Source organism: Stigmatopora argus, chromosome 6, assembly GCF_051989625.1.
Source record: "Stigmatopora argus isolate UIUO_Sarg chromosome 6, RoL_Sarg_1.0, whole genome shotgun sequence".
NCBI lineage: Eukaryota > Metazoa > Chordata > Actinopteri > Syngnathiformes > Syngnathidae > Stigmatopora > Stigmatopora argus.
Window position 1 is genome coordinate 11,501,676 of NC_135392.1, and position 13,332 is coordinate 11,515,007.

Here is a 13,332-nt window from a genome sequence, read left to right on the forward strand (position 1 = left end):
TCAGAAAATGAATGAATGAACGGATGAATGAAAGAAACTCTAAACACTCAGCCATGATAAATCACCTAATTTATTCATGCTACCAATTTCTAGCTTTTCAGTTTCAATCGACTGTTCACAGTACGATATGAAGTGATTTCTGCGCGTCCACATTTGAGTAGTCCGCTAGTTTCTGGGGGACAATAACACGACATTTGGCGTCGTCAAATTATTCTTCTTTTTCGTTTTAGCAGCCTGCCAGGTGCACGGTCCTCGTTTTGGCATTGAAAGCGTGCTGATTAGCTGCATTGTGGAAAGCCCGAGAGGAGGAGGATGAGGAGGAGGAGGAAGAGGAGGAGGAGGAGGAGTGAGGAGGGAGGAGGGAGAAGAAGGATGCCACAAAGCTGTGTGTGACAGCTCGTCATGATGCAGCTGTTTCCACAAAAACCTCGGGATTACTCTTGAGAATCGGCACGAGGCGACACCGCCTATTTTCGCTTTTGAAGGGAACTTGGACAAGTACGGATGCGTGAGCCCCAGCGGGTCGGCTCGCCACTTTTTCTCCCCGAGCGTGGAGGCTTGTGATCAGGGCGTGAACTTCCACCAGCCCACCCAGTTCCGTCTTTAACGAATCCTCTCTCTCTTTCCCCCAACGAGCCAGTCGTCTTAATTCTCCCTCGGATTCCCTTCCACCATGGATCTGAAAGCGGACGCCGAGGACTTGGACTTGGCTCGACCGCCCCCCATCGAGGTGTTCGCCAGCCGCTCCACGCTGCACGGCGTCTCGCACATGTTCACCTACGAGCGCATGTGCATCAAGCGCAGCCTGTGGATCCTCTTCTTTCTGGGCTCTGTGGGCGTTCTGGCTCTGGTGTGCGTGGACCGAGTGCACTTGTACTTCCAGTACCCGCACATCACCAAGCTGGACGAGGTGGCAGCGCCGCTCATGGAGTTCCCGGCGGTCACCTTCTGCAACCTAAACGCCTTCCGCTTCACTCGGGTGACCCGCAACGACTTGTACCATGCGGGCGAGCTGTTGGCCTTGCTCAATGGAAGGTGGGTGACCCACGGATTTGGATTTCAATCACATTTCCTCCTCTTTTTACGTGTGGTAGTGCGTTAATCAACACATAAGTCTTTTACCGCTTCGATTTATGAGTCCAAATGAGTGATTTGCGTTTTTTGATGGTGGCAGCAAGCAAAAGTGTCCAACAAGTTCAAAATGAACTACGACCACACGACTCGCTCCTTAAACATATCATCATCATCCCAGAAATATTAACAACAAAACCCCAAATTTTTGTGCCCTCTACTGGTTAACTTGGAACCTACAATATTTTTTTAATGTAATGAAAGCCTTGAGACAAAAACTATAAAACTAAAAATTGGACTCTGTGGATCCTTGGAATGGACCTAACATATTTCCTTGTGATCCACGAATAATGAACAAAAACAACAACAAAAGGAGCGACTTAACATGCCTTTAGTGTCGAATAATAAAACAAAAGCTTATTAAACTAAATATAAGGAGACAACACACTAAATAAAATAAGTCCAGTTGCTTAATGCTAACACTCTCAAAACGCCATCGATTGGCTAAGAAATAGCACCTATGTTTTGGTTGTCATATCAATTAACTCATTGGCTGCCATTGACAGTGATAGACATCCAATTCATTTCATTTGAGTTGGCACGGAAACATTATCATTAAATGCCTAATATCTCAGAATAAATACATTGGACACCTATCCACCTCAGGGGTATTGAAACATGATCTGCATGGACATCTATTGCAGTCAATGGCAGCCAATGAGTTGGTATCTATGGTATAGTATCATAAATAGGCAAAAACACAGTTTTTTTTTAGTTAAAAAGGTAAATAAAACGTAAACAAGAAGTATAATGAGAATGTATTACAAATAAGACCCAAAGGTAAGTCTAAAACATGTTTATTTGCCCAAAAAATGTAGGAAAAAAAAGTATATTCAACTTCTAAGAATATGCAACGTGAAAGCACCATGAGCCAACAGAGATTGACAAGGCACACCTGCGCTGGAAACGAGTGACACAAGAGAAGGCCAAAGACTGACAGGTGAAAATAATAACCTAATCAGACAAGACAGAAACTAAACAAGAGGGAAATCAAACAGCAGACACGACATTAAATGTAGCTTTTTGCTTTGTCATATTATAATATTAATATAAGACCTATTTCTGGGGTTCATTTATTTCACAGTTAAAAAGTCTGTGCTTGTTATTTTTACCCTGTTTTGATGTTTGTGTCGCATTGCCAGCCAGTAAACGCAATTAGTTGCTCTTCCATTTGTGAAATCTGACAACATGGCGAGCTTCAGGTCACCGAATGATTGGCTATCGTTCCGTCTCACGTCACATTTACCGAGTGGGTGGCTCGAGTGATGTTGGCGTTTACCACGCGCGCCTGGAATTGTCATTTTTAATAGATTTAGACTTTAGAATAGATCAAATTTGGCGAGGAGTAGTCACAAATAACGGCCCCGACATCACAGGGAGATTACTACTCATCTTTCATAGGCATCCAGTAAGGAGAAGTTGCACAAATTAGACTAGATTTTCTGCATGTGGGTTACCCGTTTTAAATGCATTGGGTATCCAGCAGTTTGTTTTGTTAATGTTTTTATTCAATATAGCTCTATTGATGTTGGTGAAAGGATTTTAAAGAATGTGCTTTGTGTCTTCAACATAAATGAGTGTACCCTTTTTGACATGTGTAATATTCATAGTAGACAAGTTTTACCAATTTGTTACCTTTTAAAATCTGTACATTTGCCATCTTTTTATTTTTATTCATGCATATGAATAGCGTGGAATCATACTGCTGCCAGACTGGAGTTTTGTTATGAAATGACAAATTTGTCTTACTCTGACAAGTTTGATGTTGTCCTGTGACAAGTTTGATGTTTTCATGTGACAAATTTGAAATTTGACCTCAATCTATTCGAAATGTTAAGATGACAAATTCAATGATTGAACAGGACGAGGTTCCCTTCTAGATTTGGCAATTCAGATCACCAACCAAGTCCTTTTACAAAAAATGTCAGTGCAGAAAGGTTTAAGATTTAAAAAGAAACACGCAATAGGTCATCGTCTCTTAACCTGAACCCGAAGAATTTTTGTCGCTTTATTTAGCTAAATACAGAAGCAAAACTTCTAAAATTAAACATGAAACTTAAACTTTTGTACATTTTAACCACTGTACATTGCATATATTCATTTATTCATTTGCTGAACTGCTTATCCTCACAAGGGTCGCGGTTTGCGTATATTGCACTCATAACTTACTCAAACAAGCCATTCTGAGGCACGTAATGTGTACTTGTTTGCACAATTAACATAAAAACATAGTTTCAGCTATTATCATGCATAATGTATACATGTCTGTCCCTTCAATTCACATTTCATTTTAATGGAAACATCTGTGTCCATGCATAACTCAAATATTTGACTGTACACACAAACACATTAAACTCACTGTCATTTATGCGAGCACATAATGGAGCTCAAAAACTCGCCACGATCATGCGTGCATAGCTTCTTCCCGTTTATCATCCCCTTCTTCCTCCTGCCTCACCTCCAGCCATTTGTCTAGTGCCGAGCAGATCAAATCAAATCTGAGCCAGACACTAAGGTTTTACCTCGAGGGGAGCCCATCTGTGGGAATTTATTTTGAAAGCACCCAAATCACAACAAAGGTTATCTCAGGGCACATAAAGACTATTTAAGACGTTGCTTCGTTTTCAAAAGAATTCCAACATAGGGGATGGGATGCCTGTGTAGCTATTGCCAAAGGTCCCATCAGATTGAAACAAGGCCTCCAGCGTGAAAAAAAAAAATAGGCGAGTAGCACGTTTTCCGGAAGAGCATTACAAAGTGCAGAGCTCTGCAAAAGACAACCCTTTTTATTTGGATCAGCACCAAACTGTACAACTCTAGAGATGCCTTTCGGGTTTCCTCGTGAAAAAAAATGACAGAAAATGCAAAGGAAATCGCAATAATTATTACCTAAGAGCCCCCACATTTAGCCAGATCCGCTCAATAACGTGCTGTTCAGGAAAAGGTCGGGCCCAATGGGGGAGTAAATCGAATCGACTCAGACATACTGCACAAACACGCTTTTTAATGTTAACATTTACATGACACGATTATTTCCTAGGGTGTCTTTTGCTCGTTGCCGTATCCATTTTTCATAGTTTATAGATCTCGTGTTTGTTTTGCAGTCAAGGAAGGCAGGAAGGTGATGTCAGTTAAGTCGCATGAGTCGCACCGTGAGTGCAAAGCAATGTTTTGACACCTGTCTCGCTTGCTGCCGGCCCACTCAGAGGATACCAGAACAACATGGCTCAAACACGCAAAACCTTTTAAGGCTCACTTTCGTCTCGGGGCGAACCTTTCATCCACAACAAAAGCGACCGTCACCCTTTTTCATTTTGCCGAGCAAAAAAAAAACGAAAGCAATACAAGATAGTGATAAGTGGTGTGTTGAAACAAGATAGAGACGTGACAAGATGTCCAATTTTAAAGAGATTGTTCAAGCAGTATGAAAAAGCAATGGGGAGAAAATTGTAGTAGTATTTGTATTTGTCAGTGGTGGAAGAGAGAGTAACATTTTGTTAAATATTTAAGAGAAAATCTGAATAAACTCTCACCACAGAAACTTTGATTTCAGGGAACTTGTCGTGAAGATGTGCTCGAGCAACCTTATACAGACTCCCTAAACATTGAAAAACAGTATCTGAAATTAAAAATAAATAATTAAAGCCATCAATAAGTGGTGTGTTGAAACAAAATGGAGACAAGTTGTCAAATTTAAAGATCAGGGTAGCAGCCCAGCGGATTGAGTGGTTAGCACGTCGGCCTCACAGCTCTGGGGTCCTGGGTTCGAATCCAGGTCGGTCCACCTATGTGGAGTTTGCATGTTCTCCGGGTACTCCGGGTTCTTCTCACATTCCAAAGACATGCACGGTAGGCTGATTGGACACTCTAAATTGCCCTTAGGTATGAGTGTGAGCGTGAATGGTTGTTTGTCTCCTTCTGCCCTGCGATTGGCTGGCCACCAATCCAGGGAGTCTCCTGCCTCTGGCCCGAAGTCAGCTGGGATAGGCTCCAGCACCCTCCGTGACCCTAGTGTGGATAATGCGGTTCAGAAAATGAATGATTGAATGAATAGAAAAAAAAAAATGAATGAATACATTCTCACCTTGGGAACTTTCACTTCAATTGTGCTCTCGATAGATTGTTTTCCAGCTCTTTTTACAAGAAAACATCAAATCATTCTAATTCCGATAGTTTAGGCAGCTGTCACAGCTGGAACGGTAACAAAAGATGAACGGACGGGATCTGTATGCTGTACATCGTGAAAAGCCATGCGGGAAAACGCTGTCGGAGCATTTCTTTTGCCTCCACATCTCATTACTGGGTTTTTTTTTAAATCCCCTGCTGACGTTTGCTTCCTTCTCTCGTCCACATCCCTTCAGTTCATTCTTCTCTTTTTTGAAGTCCGCTGCGCTTTGATCATTTAAACTTTGGCCAGACATGACAAACTCGAGGCTCACTACCGCCAACTTTTCATGTCCTAATTTCTCCATCACTTTGGCGAAATGACAGTCCTTCTTCACAACTGTACAAGGCATAACAACGCAACATAAACAGTATCTGATGCCAATGGTGTATTTTTAGCTTATTGATCCATGCCGGCAGTGCGGAGGGCCAAGGAGTGCGACTCCTATCTTACGCCCACGTATAACATAAATTCAGCGTTCTTCTTTCAGACGTATTATTGTCTACCTTTACAGTAACAACAAAAATTGTTTTATCGCAATGTATTTCATACACAGAACAAACAGCAGTTTTATTAGACCGCTTTTGCACCGTAAACATTAATCTGTGTTTCGACAGCCTTTTTCACTACTTCAGTGCTCAGTAGGCAGAATGTAGGATGCTCATTTTCTGAGAAAGGATTTTTCTCAGAGCTAACGTTTACTAAAATAAATTGCTAGGTCGAGTAGCCAAATATTTTAGTTGAGCAAGAGTAGCGCTACTGCACAATAATATTAATCAAACATAAAAGTAGTCATCCAAAAATTTGTGGTCAAGTACATACAAGTATTTGGTGAAAAAAACACTCAAGTAATTAGTAATTACTTACAATGTCAGATTTTAAAAAAATCTCAGCACAATATCATCTATAGGAATTATTATTAATGTACTGCCATGTGATGCATCTACCATATTTTCTCGCATATATGCCGTATTTGTCGCTAAAAAAAGATGATTGAATCAAAGGTACGGCTTATATGCGCACAAATTAGACTTGAAATGCTAGAAACTGCAATGTGACAAGAAGACAAAGCAGCTGATACGGTCATTTATTTCAAAATAGAGAAAAGATAAACAAATAAAACGCTAAGCAAATTTTTGGACGTCTATGAATGAAATTCAGGGAAAAAATAAACCGTATCTTGCATAAAACGTGAAAAAAATCGCACTTGTGCCTGCCATTCCTCACTCAGGGCCCCACCATCTTACCTAGTGATGACAAACTAGACTGCTACGGACACATTTCCTGGTTGTACTGCTCACGTGACTTCCTTTTTAAATTTGTCTACGTGCAGGCAACGCCCTTTCGGAATGTACAATCCATTAGATTCATACACTATCTCAGAAATGCCACGTGCAATGATTTTTCTCTTCAATGTAACACACTTGTACTCCCTATTAAAACATGAATATGGAGGTGAAAATTGTGAATCAGGGGCCGTTTTATACGAGAGAAATTGTAAAATTCAACGATTTTAAGGGAATTTCAAGGGTATGGCTTATACGCGGAGGCGGCTAATATGCGAGAAAATACGGTAAATAATTTATGACAATATGATAGGATATCTATTTTTTTGGGAGGGGCAAAACACACTATTTGAAGCACGCTAAATTGAATCTGTTAAGAAGACACAGATGAAGCAGCAATAGGCTTAACTTCTCCTCTTTTAATTATTACATTAACTCAACCTAAGAATTCCCTCCCAGGGTATGTTCCCGTCTGCCGCATAATACTTCACACCCATGAACGGTAACTGCAGAAATTCATAAGTTATTCACTTATCAATGCAGATTTCCTCGAAGCTGCGCCTGGCATATGAAACTGCGAATCCAATGAAAAATGCCAAAGGGAAAACACAAGCCCCGGTCTCTTGCAAATGCTACATTTTGCCACTGCCACACGAGGCGGAGGGAGGGGCCACAACACGCCGCGGCAATTATCGTGTGCCTCGTAAGCCGCATGATGAACACGTCTTTATCCGCGTGTAATTAGAGCTGTTTGTTAAGCTACAGTGCGTAGCCACTGATTAACACTGTCATCACGCATTCTGCTGCCAACACTACCATTACTTGCCGCTCCTTTTGGCCCCCGGGGAGACGTCCGCTCACTGCGTATGTGCTCGTATGTGGCTTCCCGACCTGCTTGCTGAAGGAAGAAAAAAAACTGCCAGAGATAAGGGCTCAAATTGGATCCGTATGTTCCAAGCTCATTTTTCAAGGTTTTTCGATCAAACCGTGACGTTCGTACGCCTCCCGATAACGTGCAACGTACGAGCGGGTGAACGCTGGGCCATGCCTACACTTTACAGATGAATGCAATCAGATACTGTAACAGCCGATTGCATTGTTTTTGGCAGTGTCACGCTAATCTGAATGGTAATTTCCTATTCGGCATGGATGGACAGCAAATAGCCAACAACTGGAAGTAATTCATGTCCTTTCCTTATCGGTGAAAATAAATGGCTTACCCTAGCTAGCTAAAATTATTCTCTCCTTAATATACAAGGAGTGGCATAGCTGGAGGTGGGGGTTTTGTTTATTTTTTAATTGCAGGCCCCCAAATCTTAATGTGTGGGCCCCTACAGACACACGGCTAGAGGGGCCCCCTTATGACTCTAAACCAGATCTCGTATTGTGATTATTTTTATTAACACACCCCTAAATTCTGTCGTCCCTGCATACAAAGTTAAAATGCTGCACTTCAACATCCTTAGAATTTTTAGGAAATTTGGTCAATTCCAGTACTATTTTAGCCAATCAAATGCAATTACCCCAATTTTGCCTGGTCTTCCTTGTTACATTGTTAACTCTGTGTCTGCCATTGTTCAATTACTGTTCATTGACCACAAACACGCCCCTTTCAAAATTAACACTCTTCCACCTTGTGCATGAAGGTCAATTTTAAGAGGTGTTGTCTGTCCCTTTAAGATGAATTAGTTCACTCTGTCCTAGAATGAAAATCGATGGGGTCCCTCATTTTGGGTTTGCGCGTTCCCTTCACGCTTTGCGGCGCTCAACGAGTCAATTGTTCAGTTTTTTATTTAGATGAAGCCGCAAAGTTAATGATGATCATAATTGACAAAACAAGGTCACTGCGGAATAATTAGCGCTAATGGTGGCGTTTGCTGCCAAAAAAGGACAGCAACATTGGGAAAGCGAGTGATGCAGTTTTCGAGGCTGGGCGGGGATGAATAATATTTGCATACCTGTCAACCTCTGCCGATAACTGCCCTTATAAATGATTATGATTCCCCTTACAAATCCCCAAAAAACCTTACAAACACCGTACGAGTCGTACGGTGTTTGTAAGGTTTTTTGGGGATTTGTAAGGGGAATCATAATCATTTATAAGGGCAGTTATCGGCAGAGGTTGACAGGTATGTATTTGATTGTGTTTTATCATTTGAATGAATCATAGTGTTGTTGGAGAAACTGTCCTTTTTTCCTTTTATTGTGTTGAAAGTGAGGAAAATAGTTGTTTAAAGGTTAAAAATAAGTCGGATAATATGGATTTTTTTTAGGTTCATGTGAGGCTAGTATTGGGCACACTAAAACTGATGTAAATTTGTTTGAATTAGTATTTTGTAATGTTATTGTGTAGAAAAAGACAGTGTCTGCCATTTCTTTACGAGATTTTTTTTGCAAAAGTTTGGCCAATCTTTTCATTTTTAATAATGTTCCTTTAATAGATTTTTATTATTTTGTGCCATTCAACTAACTATATGCTATTTTATCACGTTAAATGTTTTTTCTATGTCATCACAATTGAATTATTCTGTTATATGTTAATATTTGGTATGAATAAAAATAGCACAAATTCAGCAGCTATTTACTTTTAAAAAAATATATATATATTCATATTCATGTTAGACTTCTTTGGAACTCTATAATAACATATAAAGGCAAAAAATAGCAAAATATGCCATTTATCATCAAGCTTTTGATCCTTTTTCAGTTTTTAAAAGTATCTTTGTCATTTCTTTTTGTGTTAGTTGGTAAATCAATATATGTTTTCAAAATGTTTATTATTGTTAATTTAGCAAGGGCTGATATTGGCAGAGTACACAGTTTTGCCCTACTTTCTACATCAAAGCGCTCTATTATTTTTGCAGAATTTTGCCCCTGGTTCTCTTGTCATTGCTCAACAATGTGTGAAATTCTCAGTCATTCCCAAACTCCTCCAACAGAAATTAATATTACAAGTCACCCGGGGCACGTTACAAGCATCTGATTTACTAAATCAATCATGACTAATTGGATCATTACCTTCATAAAGATTTCATTTTCGCACGCAAGATCCTTGATGGAACCTCCTTGCAGCGACACGCGTATTGAATATGAGGCCACTCGCGTGCAGAATTTTATGAGCTCTTCCTGAAAAAGGCCGGCCGAACCATGCAGATCGGCTTTCATCCCCCTTCCATCCCCCTTCCATCCCCAGAAAGAAATTAAAGTGCTCGCCCCCAATAATCCAATTGAGGGTCTCCCACCTCAGAGTTTTCTTTAGGGAGCGGCGGAAGGGCAATATTAAAAAGTTCAGATGTATTATTGAGGCCGTGTGTACTTTCAAGTCTCCTCACTGGTGCCTTTCTAAACGTGGCAGCTTAAGTGCTCTCCTGGCAGCTCGGTGTTGCTTCTAAAGCAGAGGCTCAGGATGCAATTCATTTAACTAAAAGATAACCCCATAAAGGGGCCCCGGGTCGTATTTCTCCGAGAAACTGTAATGATGTTTGGCCACCTCCGGGGGGGCCAAAGTTGCCCCACGAGCTTGGGGTTATGCGTGGAGATGAAGTAATGGGCCCGTTTTGCTTTGACCTGCCATTTCATGGGTTGTTGCCAGCATCTGACAAGTGTGATCTAGTGCTGTGCCATATGGAAAAGGAACAAAAAAACATCATGATATGGTTCGTTTTATATAACAATATTGAAATGACATGATATAATACATGGTTAATCATTTGGTGAAAATGTACAGGATTATGCCGGCGGGGGGGTTCTGCTGGAGCATATCCCATTTAACTATGGCCACCAGGTGGGAGATACCCTGAATCGTTGGCCAGCCAATCGCATGGTAGGCTGATTGGACACTAAATTGCTCCTAGGTATGTTGGTGAGTGTGCATGATTGTCCTTCTTGTGCCCTGTAATCAGCTGGCCACCCATTCAGGGTGTCCCCCACCTCTGGCCCGGAGTCAGCTGGGATAGGCTCCAGGACCCCCATGACCAGGATGAAGATAAAGCGTTTGAGAAAATGAGATGAGATGAGATTTACATTCTTAAACAAAAAAGAGGAAAACATTGACAATGTTATATTTTGTGATTTAATTAAAAAGAAAAATCATTGTTCTAAAAATAAATAAAATATTCAGTGTGTTAGATTATTTATACCTAAAGAAATTCTAGAAAGGGGAAAACAATAAATATTTCCCTTTTGGTCTTTTAGTCATTCAAAAATGAAAAGACATGTTGCCAAGCATATTATGCGATATGTATACCAATTTATTCCCCCGAAAATCCTCTGGCAGTGTCATTCACACAGTTGGTCCGACAGCTTACAAATGTTTCTCCTAATTACATTTTAATAGTGTTTCATCTTAACACTCGTAATCGTTCTGGCTGGTCTCTCGGTGGGCGAGGGCGGCGTCGCCGTCACCGGTGACCGGTTGTCTGCCCTCTGAATGGAGGTGACGTCAGTTAATTGAGGTTAATTTGAATGACTTCGAGCAGGTGCCGGAGGTTGATAGCCGACGTCAGACTGTGCTTTACTTTTCAGGAGGCTTTCTTTTATGAAGCCATGCGTCACACTGTCATGTGTCAGAATGAAAAATTAATCTTACTCCACACATACTGAAAAGGTTCTTATTGTTTAATATAAAGCCTTCATTAACTCATTGGCTGTCGTTGACGCTGATTGACAGCTGATCCGTTTTGACTGGGAGGGTTGGCAGTCATTGTTTGATTGAAATTGGATTGGATTTCTATCCCTGTCAATCACACAAAACCAGCCATGCCAGTTGAAATGGAATTGATGTCCATTAACCTCAACTGACTGACCCAAGCTAAACTCTGTCTCCAGCTCTATTCTAACTCGTACGTTACGACGTATACAGGCTGGAGGCGGAGTTTGGCTAGGCTCAGTCAGTTGGGGGACATAAATTCGGATTAAAATTACGATTGGACGCACTGTTTTGACGGACACTAAAAACATTGATCCGATGAGGACTTGCACATCCAGGCATCACACTTTCTCATATATAACATTCCTTCATTTTCCTTACATTCTTATCCTCACATATTGAATGCCTTTCTGGTGCAGGTACGAGATCCGTGACCCTCACCTGGTGGAGGAACACGTTCTGAACGTCCTGAAAGAGAAGGCCGATTTCGACAATTACAAGCCTCGACCATTCAACATGCGCGAGTTCTATGACCGGACCGGCCACGACATCAAGGACATGCTGCTGTCCTGCTACTACCGCGGAACCGAGTGCCGCGAAGAAGACTTCAAAGTGGTGAGTCATCCATGAACGATAGTCGCTTTGCCTCCTGTGGTTTGGATTGGCGCTGGTGTCTCCGTGTACCATGCGAGGTCAGCTTTTAATGGAGCTAGTGGGAGCATGTGAACGAGATGACATTTTGTAAACAGTTATTACACCTCTGGAAGAAAAAGGGGAGTTTAGATTTTCTTGTTCCTGCCGAGTGTCACGTAAATGTGAGCAGATGCGCATGCCAGCTGCCTTTTGTGTGATACGTGGCGGTCTTTTAAAGGTTAAGCAATGCTATCATGAAAGGTTGAATGAGAGGTTGAAAATCGCCTCTGTGTTTTGCTTACTTGTGTTATACTGTAGCCCGCTATTTATAACAAGCAGTTAGACTCAGTAGTGTGAATCATGGTTCTGTTATTCCACTGAGGAAATTGGTCACTGCAGGAACTTTCTGTGAATAGACCCAATAATAGTTGTTTTCAATCGAGCAATTTTTGAGGGAGAGATCTCAGGTATTTTGGATTCTTTGGCTGATCGGATTGAGGTATTATTACACCTGATTGGATATTTACCGCTCTTATTTGCATACAACGTGAGTGTTTATATATGTATATGTATGGCGTATATTCCCAATCGGAATAAGCAAAAAAGATGGTATTAAATTGCATGACATTGTTTCCCTATATTCTATCATATCTCTTACAAACTGAACCTATTTATAATTTAACCGTAATGGTGTTAAAGTTCTTGTATTTGTACTGTGTTTTTGTATACGAATAACAAGCCATTTGTATGTATGAAATCTACTTCATGCCAAAGATTCCTAGTTTATAACTTTGCGCAAATGCATGTTGTAGCAGTTCAGTGTTTCCATTATTAAGGTTAGAACATCGGGGGCAAAAAGGCCAAATCACCACTCCCAATGTGCAGCCAGCAAGGAAAATAATACACCATTTCCAGTTCCGGGATAATTAGTTCACCTAACTAGCTGCAATTTGTAGGGGGAAACGGGTGCTGTTTCCATCAGAGCTTGTTCTCTCCCCTGAAAGCTGCTTATGGTTGCTGAAAAAGACACTTAATAGAGTAATGGTGGTGACCGGCGATATGGTCGACTTTTGTGTGTATGTGCGTGTGTGGGCAGTTGTATTTGCACAGCAACAGAGCCGCACACTCAGGTTTGTTTGTTTGTTTCCGTGAGCAAAGCACATTTAATTCAAAGAAGCTGTTTCCCCCTTATACTGTGGTTCTCCCACACATTGAAATAACCTTTTTACTCCCGGTAATTGTTCTTGGCATTTTTAGTCTTCTGGTGTTCGTTTTATTTCAGACAATACTGCCATTTAAATCTGTCTAGGCCTGCTGTTGGCTACAATAAGGAGTCCAACCCCAATCAGTCCATCCATACATTAACAGATATGCATATGCAAATCAAAACTCAAAGAAGTGTCACAGGAACATCTGGATGTGTTGATACCAATGTCAAAGCAGACAGGGGGAACGTTAAACAGCTGTTC

General features: G+C 41.1%; 1 protein-coding gene across 2 annotated transcripts in view; it reads left to right on the top strand.

Moving 5' to 3' along the window:
* The first annotated feature begins 356 nt into the window (after positions 1-356).
* asic1b (acid-sensing (proton-gated) ion channel 1b) overlaps positions 357-13,332 on the top strand; it is a 108,996-nt gene continuing 96,020 nt past the window's right edge. For both annotated transcript variants that reach the window (XM_077602463.1, XM_077602464.1), the window contains exons 1-2: positions 357-1,035; positions 11,650-11,845. In XM_077602463.1, the coding sequence (XP_077458589.1) occupies positions 674-1,035; positions 11,650-11,845 (558 nt within the window). In that variant the 5' untranslated portion in view covers positions 357-673. The remainder of the gene's footprint in view (positions 1,036-11,649; positions 11,846-13,332) is intronic.